This window comes from Siniperca chuatsi, linkage group LG22, assembly GCF_020085105.1.
Source record: "Siniperca chuatsi isolate FFG_IHB_CAS linkage group LG22, ASM2008510v1, whole genome shotgun sequence".
Lineage (NCBI taxonomy): Eukaryota > Metazoa > Chordata > Actinopteri > Centrarchiformes > Sinipercidae > Siniperca > Siniperca chuatsi.
Window position 1 is genome coordinate 22,577,361 of NC_058063.1, and position 14,761 is coordinate 22,592,121.

Here is a 14,761-nt window from a genome sequence, read left to right on the forward strand (position 1 = left end):
AGTTCCTGCAGTCGGCCAGTGGAGGGAGACACAGGTTGCAGATTACTGGAGGACTGTCCTGAATATTTCTCCGAGTAAAACTCTTCAAACTGAACAGTTTACACCTGAGACACTTCACTATGGGATTATTGCGGCGCACAAAGAAATTACTTTTACTGTTAATAATATATGATTTAAAATAGCATTTTATGATAAATATTGTGATGAAATATGATTGTATGGCTAAAGTACTTTATACAGAGATGTGATTTTACAAAAAAAACCCAGTGATAATAATAATAACCAAACATCTGGAAAAAATTAACAAAATCCAAACTCAAATATGAGATATTTCAGAAAGTAAATACAATTTAATATTACCACTTATTACATTATAACATGTTTTTTTGTTTGTTTTTTTATTTATTTTGATTTTTAAAGCTAAAATGAAAAAGATGTCGATGTAAATCAATTTCATTTTACATTTATTTCTTATTTCTTGCTTTATTATTTAAATAATTTTCTCTAAATATGAGAGTCCATGTAAGATTCTACTGTTCGAATCACGTTTTTCAAATATTAGTGGTCGAATGTTGTCAGTATTTTGTATTATAAAAAACCTTTGATTTGTATGCCGAACACTGCATTTGATTAAAAACAGATTTTCACTTTTCGATGCACACAAGCTTGTAATTCTGTCAACATGAAGGTCGAGTTTAGCTGAATTAATGGTTTGACTTACCAAGAAAGGGAGGCAAACAAAAGTAGAATTCCAATACAAGGTCCAAATGCAGTAACGGTATTCATGCTGATGCTCTCATTCACTGATGAGTTGTGTTTTACATCAGCTGAACCTGTGACGTCCTGCTCGACGCCAAACATCACCTGAAACTTCTCAGAGTCACAGAATTCAACCAGTCAACAGCTCTAATTCCACTTCCTTTATTTACATACAAAAACACAGTATAAAGTGTTACAGCGTCATAAAAAATAAATTCTGTACAAAAGTTTGTGACTGTTAGAGAACAATCAGGTCGCGGATATCTACAGGTATTTACAGAAGAGCTTCGCCGGGCTGCAGAGGGGTCGGGGGAAGGAAACTTCCTGCTGTTACTCAAGTGTCTCATGTGCTTTAGTACAGTCAAGATGGCCGCCACAGAGTCAGAGTTTCTCAGTGTTAATGTGTAAACACTGTTGTGTGTTTATTCTTGACCTTGAAACAGTAATATACAAGTTTTTTTCCAGGGCTTTCAAGACCGTGAGACGCGGTTAAAAGCTCTGGAAAAAGCTAGTAAGTTGAACTTGAGCTATTTTCTTCAATCTGGGTTGTTTCATCATTTTAACTTTTTCAGCTTCGGGGTCCTTTAAGAGTCCAAATGTTCAATCTTCTCCAAATAAACTGAAAAAGAGAGAAGTTGACTTTCTGGAGATAAGAGGTTTTCACAGGACACTGGCTGCAAAGTGAACATTTCAGGGTAAATAAATGTTCATCGTTTAATGTGTCCGAGACCCAAAACATATACAGTTCATATACAGTACACTCTGGTTCTTCATTATTTCTGCAAATAAATATGATTTAGTTAAAGTATAAGTCTGGAGATATTCTATATTGTTCTCTTTGTCATCAAATCTCACGTTCAGACTCAAACAGCAGTGAACGTCTCTGCTAACATCAGGTGTGTGTGAATCACAGCCTGATGCATCTTCTTCCTCCGTCGTTGTCCAGAAACTGTTAAAAACACATCAGCGAGTCACTACTGTTGTTCCTTCATCCGCAACACACACACACTGTATTCTGACTCCCCAACACATGCCCTGCTTTCCCAAACACTGCACCACATGTGGATTCATCCGATAGAAGTAACTAACAGATGCACTGCGTTAGCATAGAAACTGTTTGAGCAAACTACTGAAAGCCTTTTAAACAGGAAACTAAATATCTGTGAGGTGTTTTTAAAGACTTACGTCTTCAGCAGGAACCAATGGGCTCGGAGCTGAGAGCCGCAGACAGGAAGTCAGACGGTGTTGAGAGACGCACCGACACGTTGTGGGTTTGGATCTGCACGTGGGATTGGATGACAAAGTAAATATAGAATAACACCAAATTGATCCTTTAAAATCTGAACTGAACACGATGAAGATGCAATATTGGCGCCTGATTGGCTGACAGCATCAGCTCACCTAACGGAAGCTTTAAATGATATAAACGGGCCCGATTGGACGGACTGGACAGCCAATCAGGACCAAATCTAGCTGTGATGCGAAAGTTTGCCTGTGTCTTCTTTAAACACATTGTGTGTGTTCAATTAGAGAAAAAATATGAAATATTATAACATGAGTCCCATCTGAAGGGACACTTCAACACCGTTCACTCCAACTCTGTGGTTTTCTGTGTCCAGACGTGTCGTGTGATGTTGGGAAAGTAGTTACAAGTGACAAGCCACCATATTGTAAGACAACAAATGCAAAAAACGTCACGTTATATTTTGAAAAATCACTCCTTCTAAACAAAACCTGCAGCTTCAGTAAAACTCAGTAATTATTACATGATCTTTGGTCTTTTTAACACCACAGTTTAAAGTTGGAAGACCACAAGCCTGAACTGTTTTAAAGTTGTCTCTGTCTTTGCTGCTAAGTGCTCATCACCTCAAAAAACATCACCTGTCAATCAAACAGTGTGGGCGGTACTGGGTGATGTTTTTGTCCTTTGATTTTGTCTTTTATGTCATTTAAATGTCTTTTTATTGGTTCAATCGTGGTTACTAATGTTGCTCATGCTTCTTCTTCTTCTGTTCACTCTAAACTACTACCACTAGAGTGTTTACGTTCACTATTGTGTTATTAGAAATAAAATGTAGTACGACAGTCATTAACTTCTTTGCAGATGATTACTTCCTGTCTGTCGGTCTTCCAACATGGCGGCCGTAAACACTGACGGTGAATGTTGTCCAGGAGCTTCTAGCTGGCCATCCACAGGGTGAAGGGGATGAGGAGGGTGGGCAGGGCGGTGCTGGAGGATATTCCCAAACACACCATGGACAGGAGTCCCAGCAGCGCCGTCAGGACAACGTTACGCTGGTCCCGGATCAGCGACTTCAGCCACTCACAGAACTGGAAGAAGGGAAATATTATTAATATACCTGCCAAGTAATATTTAAAGTGTCAATATAAGGAAAACAAGATTTAATTTTTGACCAAAACCTCACATTAGAGAAACTGGAATGATTGTTACTTTTCTTGATCAACCACTTTTATTATTCTGACCACAATTCTACTGATTATCAATTTCGTGGCAGATCATTTTCTGTTGATCGATAATCGCTTTCAGCTCTGCAACCAGGCAAAGTGGGAAACTGCTGTGGGGCATCAGACCCTCAGGAGGCCCCGAAGGCTACCAGGTTCAGGCTCACCAGGTGGCGATTAGTCTGTTGTTATGTGATCAATTGCGCATTTGTTTGGCAGTTGCTGCATGTCCTGTAATTTTGGGGGGCAATAGTTTTTAGTTCACTTTTGCCCCAGGGCCCCCTGGAGGTTTAATGTTGAAATCAGTTGAAATCGTTTTTATTTTCCCAAAACAACACAGGTCAGCCTTGAGTAAAACATCAGTTGGCTAACTCTCACCCAGCACAAACTGGGACAAAGGATTTGAGAAAACAATCCCAGCTCAAGGTCCACTTACTAGCTTTTTCCAGAGGTTTCAAACAATGACACAGCTCTTGATCTGGGTCAAAAAGGAACTTTGATGCTTAACCTTTAAGCTAACAGGGACAATAAGTCCGCCGTCCGCTGATGAAGACCATGTGATACAGTTGACACTCCAGAAAAAGCTAGTAAGTGGTCCTTGCTGCTGAGGGAGCACATTTCTCCTTGTACACTTTCAGATATTTACTTCTCTCACTGAGAAGTACTTCTAGTAAAAGAATCAAGAATAAAATTGTCCTGTTGTTTATTTTACTGTGGGGCCCCTGTAAGAGCTCCTGTTGGCTCCCACCCCCCACTTCAATGAACCTGTAAGAAGCAGACTCGGCCCCCGGGCTGCAGGCAGGTCAAATGTTTAGGTAAGCAATTACAGGAAGTGAAACTCGATCAGGGAAAACTTTCTCTGCTGCAGGAGGGTGAACCACAGAGTCTGAATGGACAGACAGGCCACGCCCCCTCACACCCCCCACGTTTTTACACTTAAAAAGATGTCGGCGCGCTAAACGTGAAGGTGGTTAGAGTCCAGTATCCAACTGTTATTCTTCCTTGCCGTGTTCCGCTTTAAAACTATATTATATCACAGTTAATAATTTATAAAATGAATTACTTCTGCTCTTTTTAAAAGGCCGGGCTATGCTTGAAATGAACTAGTTCATAAAGTCTGACCAACTTCAAATTAGTTTAACTTCGACCCTGAGCTGTGCCGACTCCTGTGAGAACGACGACTAACTGAAGGCTGCTGAGATTAAAGATGGAGGACAAGTAAGTAAAATGTGTTTCAGAAAACCATATTAAATTTGTAATCCTTAAGATTTTCATTGAATCAAACCCCATTTTTGATACTACTTTTGTTTTGGCTTTTATCTCTCTATATAACTGTTAGTGGCGGAGTCCGCCTTTCCTGCACTGGATTCAAATGACCTGCCTAAGAATGAGGGACTGACAGGAAACGATGCAGCGTGTAATCCAGTGTTACTATCAGCTTCACTGTTTTCTCTTCGCTCTCCTGCAGCCGAATCAGAGCTGGATTAAGTTACTGCTAATGCTAACACAACACTTCCTGCTGCTGCTTCACATTAAAAGCACTGGACAAACACGGGGTGGCCTTTATTGTGAAGCAGCCACAGGAAACACAATGTATTTGTCGCTGAGGTTAGCGCTGACTGAACCGATCGAAAATGCATCTTCAAAACAAGACGGCGGTGAGTTAGCTGATGTTGTTGTCAGGTATTTACAGAATCCCGAAAGACTCTTTTAACAATCTGGATGAAGAAATATTCCGTCCACTAAATGATTAAAAAGATTTTAAAACTATTTTTAAAGTTGTGCCTCTGCTTCCAAATAAAAAACAAAGATGGCAGCCCACCAGCTACCTGGAGAGGAAACAGAGTCGCAACTTGGGAAACGGTGTTAAAAATCTTTCTTATCATTCAGTGGACGGAATATTTTTCCCAAAGAGTCTTTGAAGATTAAGCAGGAAGTGTTTTTAAACATCACCGCTTCATTGTCTTTTAGAGAAACCGATGGTTGCCTCTGTGACCTGAATGCTAATAGATGAGAGGCACAAACTGGGGCTCAGAGTGCAGGAGCCTCCTCTGCCCTCCTTCATCATCATCATCATCACCAGTCTGGACTGACTCTGGCTCGCTGCTGCTGTTTGGTTTCTGGCGGGCGGCTCCAGTCTGAATGCAGCTCTTGTTCTCTGGACTTTTCTGAGGAGCGACCCAGATTTTCCTCTCATTTAAAAACAGTCTCACATGCTGAAACACTCAGGTGGAGGGAGGCGAGGAAGAAGTTTGTCCCCCCTTTTTGTTTTTAATCTTTTATACCTGAACAATGAGACTTCTATCCAGCGGTGGAAGAAGCACTCAGATCATTTACTCAAGTAAAAGTATCAACACAACAGTGGAAAAATACTCCATTACAAGTAAAAGTCCTGCACTCAAAACTAAAAGTACAGAAGCATTATCAGCAAAATGCACTGAGAGTATCAGCAGGAAAATGTCTTTATTATTCTATGTGACATTAATAGATTGTTAAAACTGATGCATCAATGTTAGAGCAGCATTTTACTGCTGTAGCTGCTGGAGGTCGTCACAAGCCAAAAAGGTGGGAACCACTGGTTTAATCTTTACTGTATTTTTTATAAACTCGTGTGTTTTTTGTCTTAACCTGAAAAGTAAGAGGTAATTGTAGCTGTCAGGTAGCTGTAGTGCAGTGCAGAGTACTGAGCAGCAGCGGAGTGGAGGTGTAAAGCAGCAGAAAATGGAAATATTCAACTGAAGGTTGAGTTACATTCCACCTCTGCTTACAGAACATCTGTGATGAATTCATATTTTTAACACATTTATGTGGGAAAGCAGATGTCTTGAGCCGTGAGACACTGTTGATCTGTGGTTTCCTGTGATCACTTACAGTCTGTGATGCAGACTGTTGCTCTAATGGTCCGATCTGGTTTTCATCCTACTTGCACAGGCAGTTATTTTTCACTCTGACCGAAACCTCCCTCGTACTAAAACGCTCTGACATTCCTTTTCAGACCTGACGCAGAAAATAAAAGCACCTTCACAGATCTCCCAGACTAAAACTGAAACCAGGACAGACCAGTCAGCACTGTGGTTCTTTGAAGCTTTCTGCATTTTACGAGGCTGCACGGTCCAACACGCCGCCTGACTGTCGCCTTCTGCAGCGGGACTCTCCGTTAAAGCTCGCGTGGTGCGTAAAAGCGCACGCGGATTCCCGAGTCGCTTCATTAAACCAGAATAAAAGGTTCTGCATGGAAACCTTCAGATTATAGCAGGCAGGAAACACAAAGGCAACTCACAGGAATATGAGATGCAAAGTTGCCCTGATTGTTCCTCTAATACGGCTTTTTCAAAATGGCTTCAGGATCAATTCTTGGTGTTTTTTGGTTCATCTGTTGTCTCCATTATGACGTTGAAACCCCGCGAGGACGACTAAAGATTTGCTGTGGTGTTAAATCCTTTAGGGATCTCCCTCTGCACCGCTCTAACTGCTGTGACTCTGTCTGCCTGCTGAGAGTGCATCGGTGTGAAAAGCAGAAATCAGGACGCCATCAGATCTTTATCCTCCGCGCGCAAAAGCTACATCAAAGCATCCGCCTGCAGTCCCGCGCGTAAAACCTGATACCGCAGGCGTAAAACGCGCCACCCGGTGCCGGATTCTCACCTTGTCGGTCTGCAGGCTCTGCGCCGTTCCGTAGCGGCAGTAGGTGACGAAGTGCTCGCAGTTGTTCCACAGCAGGCTGTAGGACACGGAGCCGACCAGCCGCTCCGCCCGCCGGGCCACCTCCTCTCCGGGCAGCGGGCTCCGGCGCGCCGCCCGGTCCATGGCGTTGAGCAGGATCCCGGCTCCGTACGCGAAGTCCTCCACCGAGTCCACCCGGATGCTGGCGCGCTTGGAGAGCACCCCGAGCAGCAGCCGCGTGTTGGTCACCATCTCCTGGATCTGGCGGCTGTCGGCAGTCAGCACCGGCAGGATGTCCGGGATGAGATGCGCCACCCGGTTGTCGCCCAGGTAGATACCGAAGTGGGTGAAGAGAGTCCGCGGGACCTCCAGCAGGTCTCCCCGCTGGAACCTCTGAGGAGATCCGGCGGGCTGCGGAGGAGATTCATCCCGGTCACAGCGCCTGGTGAGCGGCGGGTCTCCGCGCTCTTTGCCCAGAGGAGGCAGCAGGCTGGACAGCTTGATGTGGGCGAGGAGGAAGAGCTTCTCCAGGAGGAAGGTGAGCGTGTCCAGCATGACTACAAAACACCAGGGGACAGAAAACTACAGCAGCAGAAGAAGAAGAAGAAGAAGGGGAGAAAAATGTGCCTCTGCTTGTAGTTGATGTCTGTCTTCTTTCCGTCCTCTGCGTCTCTCTGTCCTCCCTCTCTCCTCTCTGAAGACTTTTCCTCCTCCGGGGAAATTTGGAGTGGGAGGGAGGAGGACCGCGTGACGTCATGACTTTAATTGACTGGGTGAGGAGAGAGAGAGAGAGAGAGAGAGAGAGAGAGAGAGAGAGAGAGAGAGAGAGTCTGGGGTCCACTCAGTCATCAGAGCGGGACCCAGCAGGACTCTGCAGATACAGTTTCCACAGAAAAACACCAACAGATGCGTGTGGAGCAGAGTCCGGCAGAGACCCGCGGACCGTTAACGTTCAACAGGGAGCGCTCACGTGTTTTAATCGCCTTAAATCCAGAAGCCCTCCAAACCCAGGAGCTGAGCCCAGAACAGAGTCCCCTATGTTGGTGCTGAGACTACCTGCCCCCCCTCAGACACTCTGACCAGTCTCACAACAGCACTGCTGTCCAAACACCAGTCAGAGGAAACACTGGACAGAAGAAACTAAAAGCTAAAAGTAGATCAGGAAGTTATCTGGACCTGAAGAGACGATGGACTGGCAGAATCTGTCTCTGCTGTCAGAGACAGATCCTGACCAAGGACAGGCTCAGAACATGTGGTCGCTGTTGGACAGGTGAGGGGAGACAGGTGAGCTGAGACAGGTGAAGCTGAGACAGGTGAAGCTGAGACAGGTGAGGTGAGACAGGTGAGCTGAGACAGGTGAGCTGAGACAGGTGAGGGGAGACAGGTCAGGGGGAACAGGTGAGCTGAGACAGGTGAGCTGAGACAGGTGAAGCTGAGACAGGTGAGGCTGAGACAGGTGAGCTGAGACAGGTGAGGGGAGACAGGTGAGGCTGAGACAGGTGAGGTGAGACAGGTGAGCTGAGACAGGTGAGGGGAGACAGGTCAGGGGGAACAGGTGAGCTGAGACAGGTGAGCTGAGACAGGTGAAGCTGAGACAGGTGAGCTGAGACAGGTGAGGCTGAGACAGGTGAGGTGAGACAGGTGAGCTGAGACAGGTGAGGCTGAGACAGGTGAGGGGAGACAGGTAAGGCTGAGACAGGTGAGCTGAGACAGGTGAGGCTGAGACAGGTGAGGCTGAGACAGGTGAGCGGAGACAGGTGAGCTGAGACAGGTGAGGGGAGACAGGTTAGGCTGAGACAGGTGAGCTGAGACAGGTGAGCTGAGACAGGTGAGGTGAGACAGGTGAGCTGAGACAGGTGAGGCTGAGACAGGTGAGGTGAGACAGGTGAGGCTGAGACAGGTGAGGGGAGACAGGTGAGGCTGAGACAGGTGAGCTGAAACAGGTGAGGTGAGACAGATGAGGTGAGACAGGTGAGGCTGAGACAGGTGAGGTGAGACAGATGAGGTGAGACAGGTGAGGCTGAGACAGGTGAGGTGAGACAGGTGAGGTGAGACAGGTGAGGCTGAGACAGGTGAGGTGAGACAGGTGAGGTGAGACAGGTGAGCTGAGACAGGTGAGGGGAGACAGGTGAGGTGAGACAGGTGAGCTGAGACAGGTGAGGTGAGACAGGTGAGCTGAGACAGGTGAGGGGAGACAGAGATCTTCCTCCTGCAGTGTTCAACATTGAGTGAAATAAGGAGCGTTCACTTGAACAAGTTCAGCTCTGTGAGCTCAGACTTCAACGAGCTCAAAGTTAAAAAATCCTCCGAGGAGACGGAGGCAAGATCCTGCTGATCAATATGTCTCAACACAACCTGAGGACACACACACACACACACACACACACACACACACACTATTGCAATGTTTTCCCTTTTTCTAAAAGCACGAAACGTAAAAGTTCCTCGTTGTGCAGTAAAATGTTCCCTGTGAGAACCACGTATCTCCGAAAAGTCGACGTTTCCTGAGAGAAACTGTTTTCAGCTCTGTGACGATGCGTTCTCCAGCTGATCCGAGGGGGTTAAAGAGTTTATTCAGCTTCAGGAGGAGGAGAGTTTTCTTCAGTTTATCACAAACATTCACAATCAATACATGTGGAGATACGAGGTTTTCACTGGACAGGAAGGGGATGACGAAATGTCCTCACTTTCCAGGTCTGAGCTCAAAACAGTCCTCACAAAGACAGAAGTACAAGAAAACACACACACACACACAAGGTTTCCACCACCAAGCCAACCAAATGTTGCTCACACACACACACACACACACACACACACACACACACACACAGAGACGTGACTGTGGGGCATCATGGGAACTCTGCAGCGAGCGGTTGACACTCAAATGGAGAAATGCTGAGGTCACAGCGGTTCAGCTTCCCAAAACCACCAAATGGCTTCACACACACACACACACACACACACACACACACACACACACACACACACACACACACGCAGAGCTGTGTGTGAACTGCAGGCTCAGCGCTTTGTTCAGCTCCTGTTGGTTAAACGGTGGCGACAGAGGCTCTGTGCAGACGCTCGCCACCGGCCGTCGGCGGTCGCGTCGACTGCCTTCCTGTTCCTGTACGGCCGCTTGTTTAAAGGAAAAGTCTGCAGATGTTCTGTATTCGTCTTCGCGTTCAGAGTTGTTAAAAAATAAAAAAATGAACGATGTACAGCACCATATTCCCTTTAAACTGCACCTTCTGTTTGCCTTTAGGGTTATCAGACTCGCGCCGTGGTGAAAGCGAGGTCTGGTCTGACCCAGTAAGACTGGCACCGCGACTCTTTACTGTACTTTGTTTTGATAAGGGCTCTATAAATAAAGTTTTATTATTATTTACTTAAAAGTGACCGGGGCGCTCATTCAGATACGAAACCGACGTGTTAAACTGCCGTCACGTTAACGTAAACGCGTGTGTTTTACATTCGCTGCACATCCACCTGCCCTCGTCCCACACGGACCCGCGTTCCAGGTGTTGCAGGCGGCCCGGGGCAGAGGGCCTCCGAAACAGCAGATGAGGAAGAGGAGGGGCCCAGGCCTGGATAATGCTGTTCGTTGCGATAGCGTAGCCGGTCCCTGGAGGGAGAGAACATCCTAAATATCTCAGTTTTCGGCTCTTAATTTCACGTAGACGTGTTCGTAGTTCAACCAAAGGTGAATGCAGCAGTTTTAAGTGTGAGCGCGTACAAAATGTATCGAGCCTTTTAAAATCGACAAAAAAGCGGGTGCGTCAGTGAGTTAGGTGAAAATGTACAGATGAGAGGAAGGAGGAAGGTATAAGCCTCCGGCAGAACGAACTTCGATTCAATTCTTGAATTTAACATAATAAAAAAAACTAAATTTGAAAGAATGACACTCACTACAGCACCACATGTGGATTCATCCGCCGCTGGAAATAGTCCCCAACAGACGCTCTGTTTCCTGCTGTTGGTCTGATAGAAACTGCAGCGAGCAGCCTGAAAGCCTTTTTAAACAGGAAACTAAATATCTGCGAGGTGTTTCTAAAGATCCTCTGAAGCAGCTCCCAGAATGCAGCACTTCCTGCGGTCTAAACATCTGGTTGCCACGTAAACTGCGACATCCTCTGCGCGTAAAATCTTCAGCTCGCGTCGTCTTCGCTTTAGATTTCAGCCTCAGGATTTATTTCGGGCATCTTCTCCACCAACACATTCGAAAGTCTGTGAAAACAAGCCAAGAGTAAATTAAATCCAGTATTTACATTCAATCTTTAAACACATGAATTCTATAAAAAAAGGTGATATTTCCAATGATTGTACGCACAAACGTTATCTATCTATATATTGATTGATTACAGATGCAAACAAACATTTAGCAGCTTTAAAACGTTTGTAACTTATTGCTCATTATACTGATGTTGCACCTCTACTGTACCGTTTTACACTTGTGTTGATACTCGCCAAACGACTTCTTTCTTTTTCTAGCCATGCTGGCACTTTGTCTTCACGGATGGCGATGTCGGTCAGTCCACCGCTTCGGTCCAGAAATATCTCAGCCACTATTGGACGGATGGAGGTTAAATTCGTGGTTCCCAGAGGATGAAGCCTACAGGACTTTGGCGATCCTCCGACTTCTCCTCCAGCACCGCCATGAGGTTGACATTTCTGGTTTTGAGTAAAACGTCTCGGCAACTATTGGACAGATCGCCAGCGAATGTGCTACACCGCCAACACAGTTTACAGCGACAGCGGTGGCTCTTTGACTTCACACAGAAGTAAACAAAAGCAGCTCCTCATTTCTGGCCGACATCCATCGGTGTTGCTGCTGAAATGACGACTGTCGCTAGCAGATTTTGTCACCTGTAGCTAGCTAGCTAATGAATGCTAACAACTCCTTTAGCTGGTTGAAAACAGTTCCTCCAGTTATTTTCCTCTAGCGACGCAGGCCGCTCAGCCGACATACTTGTTCGAACTTTAACGTTAGAAGAGAAAAGGCTTTTAGGATGAGGCCTAACTGAGGTGAAGTTAACGTTATCTCGGGTTGCGTTCCCAGAATTCAATAAAGAGCAGGACAGAGCCGCTAACGTTAGCTTACACTTCGATGAAGTAGCCTTCGGGACGTCACCTGTAACCCTACAAACTGTGGCTAGCTAACGAAGAACTCCTGGCCACTTCCATGGCCTTGGAAGTAATATGATGTTAGCTAGCGTGACATGCTAACGTTTGCAGCAGCGTGCGTGAGAGCAGACGAACACGAACGAATGTTTAATCCATTCCTTACACTGTTGCTCGCACGCTTTTGGTTTCGGAAAACCTAAAAAAAAAAAAAAGACAAGAAACCGAACTCCAAACTCCCAGAACGGTCACCTGTAGATAAATCTGCGATTCGGCAGAGTGGAGATGATCTCAAGTTGTAAATTCACAGCTTGAATGTTGCAAATTTGGATTTTAGGTGAAGCTGCTGCTGATGATGATGATCTTTAAGAAATATTCCACTAAAAATAATCCCATCAAAATGGACACATTACTGTATATCATGAAATAGTCGACCCCCCCCCCGAATTCAGCTGAGAAAAGGTTTATGGGTAAAATAACCAGATGGGAACCAGAACTGGGAAGTACTTCATCACAATACAGCTAAAGATATTAAAGGGAGGTTCTTCAGAATAAACAGTTTTGCAACGTTTCTGACGGTTGCCGGATTTCATCATCATCATCATCTTCTTCCTCTCAGTCCGAATGTGTTTCAGTCTGAGAACGGGAATCTGAGTCAAGCTGTTTATCGAGGAAACACCGGCATTGTTTTAGTCTTCGCTCCATCATCTGCAGCTTTAGCACTCGTCCAAGTGCCTGAATGCTGCTGGAGGGACGCCACGCCCCGAGCATGATGGGTAATTCCCTGACTTGTTACACTGAGGACTGAAGCTGCTTCTCATTTCTGTCACTCGCTCATTCATTCAGTCTCCTCCTGCTTTGTCTTCCTTTTTCCTCTAAAGAGAAGAAGAGGATTTTGGGGATTAAGGGGGTAGATTATGGACACACACACACACACACACACACACACACACACACAAACACACACACACACACACTGAGCCTTCACCCCCTGCTGAGGCAGCCTGACTGGTGATGAATGACTGTAGACGGATGAGATTCGGCTGCTGAATGTGTGTTGATGTGACCCCGACTGAGCCGCAGTAAAAAGGTGAATGGAGCTGAGTGACGAGATCTGGCTGCTGTGTGTGTGTGTGTGTGTGTGTGTGTGTGTGTGTGTGTGTGTGTGTGTGTGTGTGTGTGTGTGTGTGTGTGTGTGCCCTGCATGGCGTTAATGCTCTCCAGCAGTTTGGGGAGGAGTTGTGGGACTTTTAAGAGGATAAAACCCGCAGCTTATTACAAACAAAAACTAAATTAGCATCCTTCTCGCAGGTTTTTGTCCTTACGTCTCAAATCATCAAGAAAAGTCAGAACTTTTAATAAAATGCGATTAGTTCTGCCTTTTAAGACTGTTAACGGCTAAACATCTGGATTCAAAACACAAGATGCACCAAAGTGAAGCTTTTGAAATGAACATGATGGATGGACAGAAGAGGATTTTTGTTTAACCCTTTCGGACCAAGAATAACCAGGACTGTTTTTTTTTTTATGTGAATAGTTGCAATAAAGATTTATAACGGATTATAAACAAGTAGAATTTAGGTTTACCTATAAAAAGTTGCTTATAAAATGCATTTTATTGTAATTGTGAAGGTGTCAGATATGAGCGCTGATTACAGAACAGAACTAATCAGCGACATCTGGGAGGTTTCTGGTGAAACCGACAGCAACTATGAGCCTCGTAACTAATAAATAACACACCTGGAGAGTTATTTACTTTATTCAGTCAACTCCGTACAGGCTCATTTCCCTTTAAAAGAATAGGACGCAACCAAAAAGAGACGCTCGAGTGTTGTATAACAACACACAGGGAGGGCTATTGATTCGCTGATTGACAGCCAGATAGACCAATCGGTTCGTGCGTAAGCCTCACTTAATATACTGTATTGTAAGACCGGATACGTTGTCGGTGAACATTTTACCGACACGTTCAGTATCGACATTTTCGCGACCTGCCAGATGCAATATCTATCAACATTTCCTCATTACGGTGGTAAAAAGACGTAAAAACGTTGATTTGATCAAAGAGAAAAGTTAAAAGATCAGAATTATTTCTGATTATATCTAAAACAAAAACAAAATTGGCCAGTTTTACAGCCATTCACAGACGTAAACAAACATTTAGCATCATCAGGAAACATGACCCCACACAGACCAGGTCCACGCAGACCCTCGAGGACATGAGCTGAGGACAAAATTGAAGTCAAAGGTCGCGTGTGGATACACAGATGCTGAAAGCGTAATTTGAGCTTCAGTTTGTGTATTTTACGACCCGTCAATCACGTAGTGTTGAGTCGGCCATATTGTTTATTTATACATCTTCTGTTGTGCCTTTAAATTGTGATAATGAGAACTGAGTCTGGTAATAACTGTTCGGGATAACGGTTTTAAAACACTTCGACACTATATGGCCACTAAGCGTCCGTAAGTATGTGGACACCCCTGGGAAAGATCTCTTAATGCTACAACAAACAGTTTGTTTGTCTCTTTCCTGTTTCAACATGGCACAGAGCGGCGCCGTAAAGAAATGCGTTTCAAAGCTTGACCGGTCTTTGGGATGAGCTGGAACTGGACTGCGAGCCAGATCTGATGACCCAACGTCAGTGCTGGACCTCACTAATGCTCTATCTCTGGTGGAAAGACTGAAACCAGAAGAGTGGAGGCTGAACTATCACATCTGGGTGTAATATTGATATTGATAATATCTTGATAAATGAAG

At 45.1% G+C, this 14,761-nt stretch overlaps 1 protein-coding gene across 1 annotated transcript; it reads right to left on the bottom strand.

Annotated features, from left to right (window-relative positions):
* Positions 1 to 905: 905 nt before the first annotated feature.
* Positions 906 to 8,608, bottom strand: LOC122870273 (lecithin retinol acyltransferase-like). The gene is made up of 2 exons (XM_044184400.1): positions 6,868 to 8,608; positions 906 to 3,090 (listed from the first exon to the last, which is right to left on the bottom strand). Exons 1-2 carry the CDS (start codon positions 7,438 to 7,440, stop codon positions 2,938 to 2,940), a joined length of 726 nt encoding a protein of 241 aa, XP_044040335.1. The 5' UTR covers positions 7,441 to 8,608; the 3' UTR covers positions 906 to 2,937.
* Between the last annotated feature and the right edge of the window lie 6,153 nt (positions 8,609 to 14,761).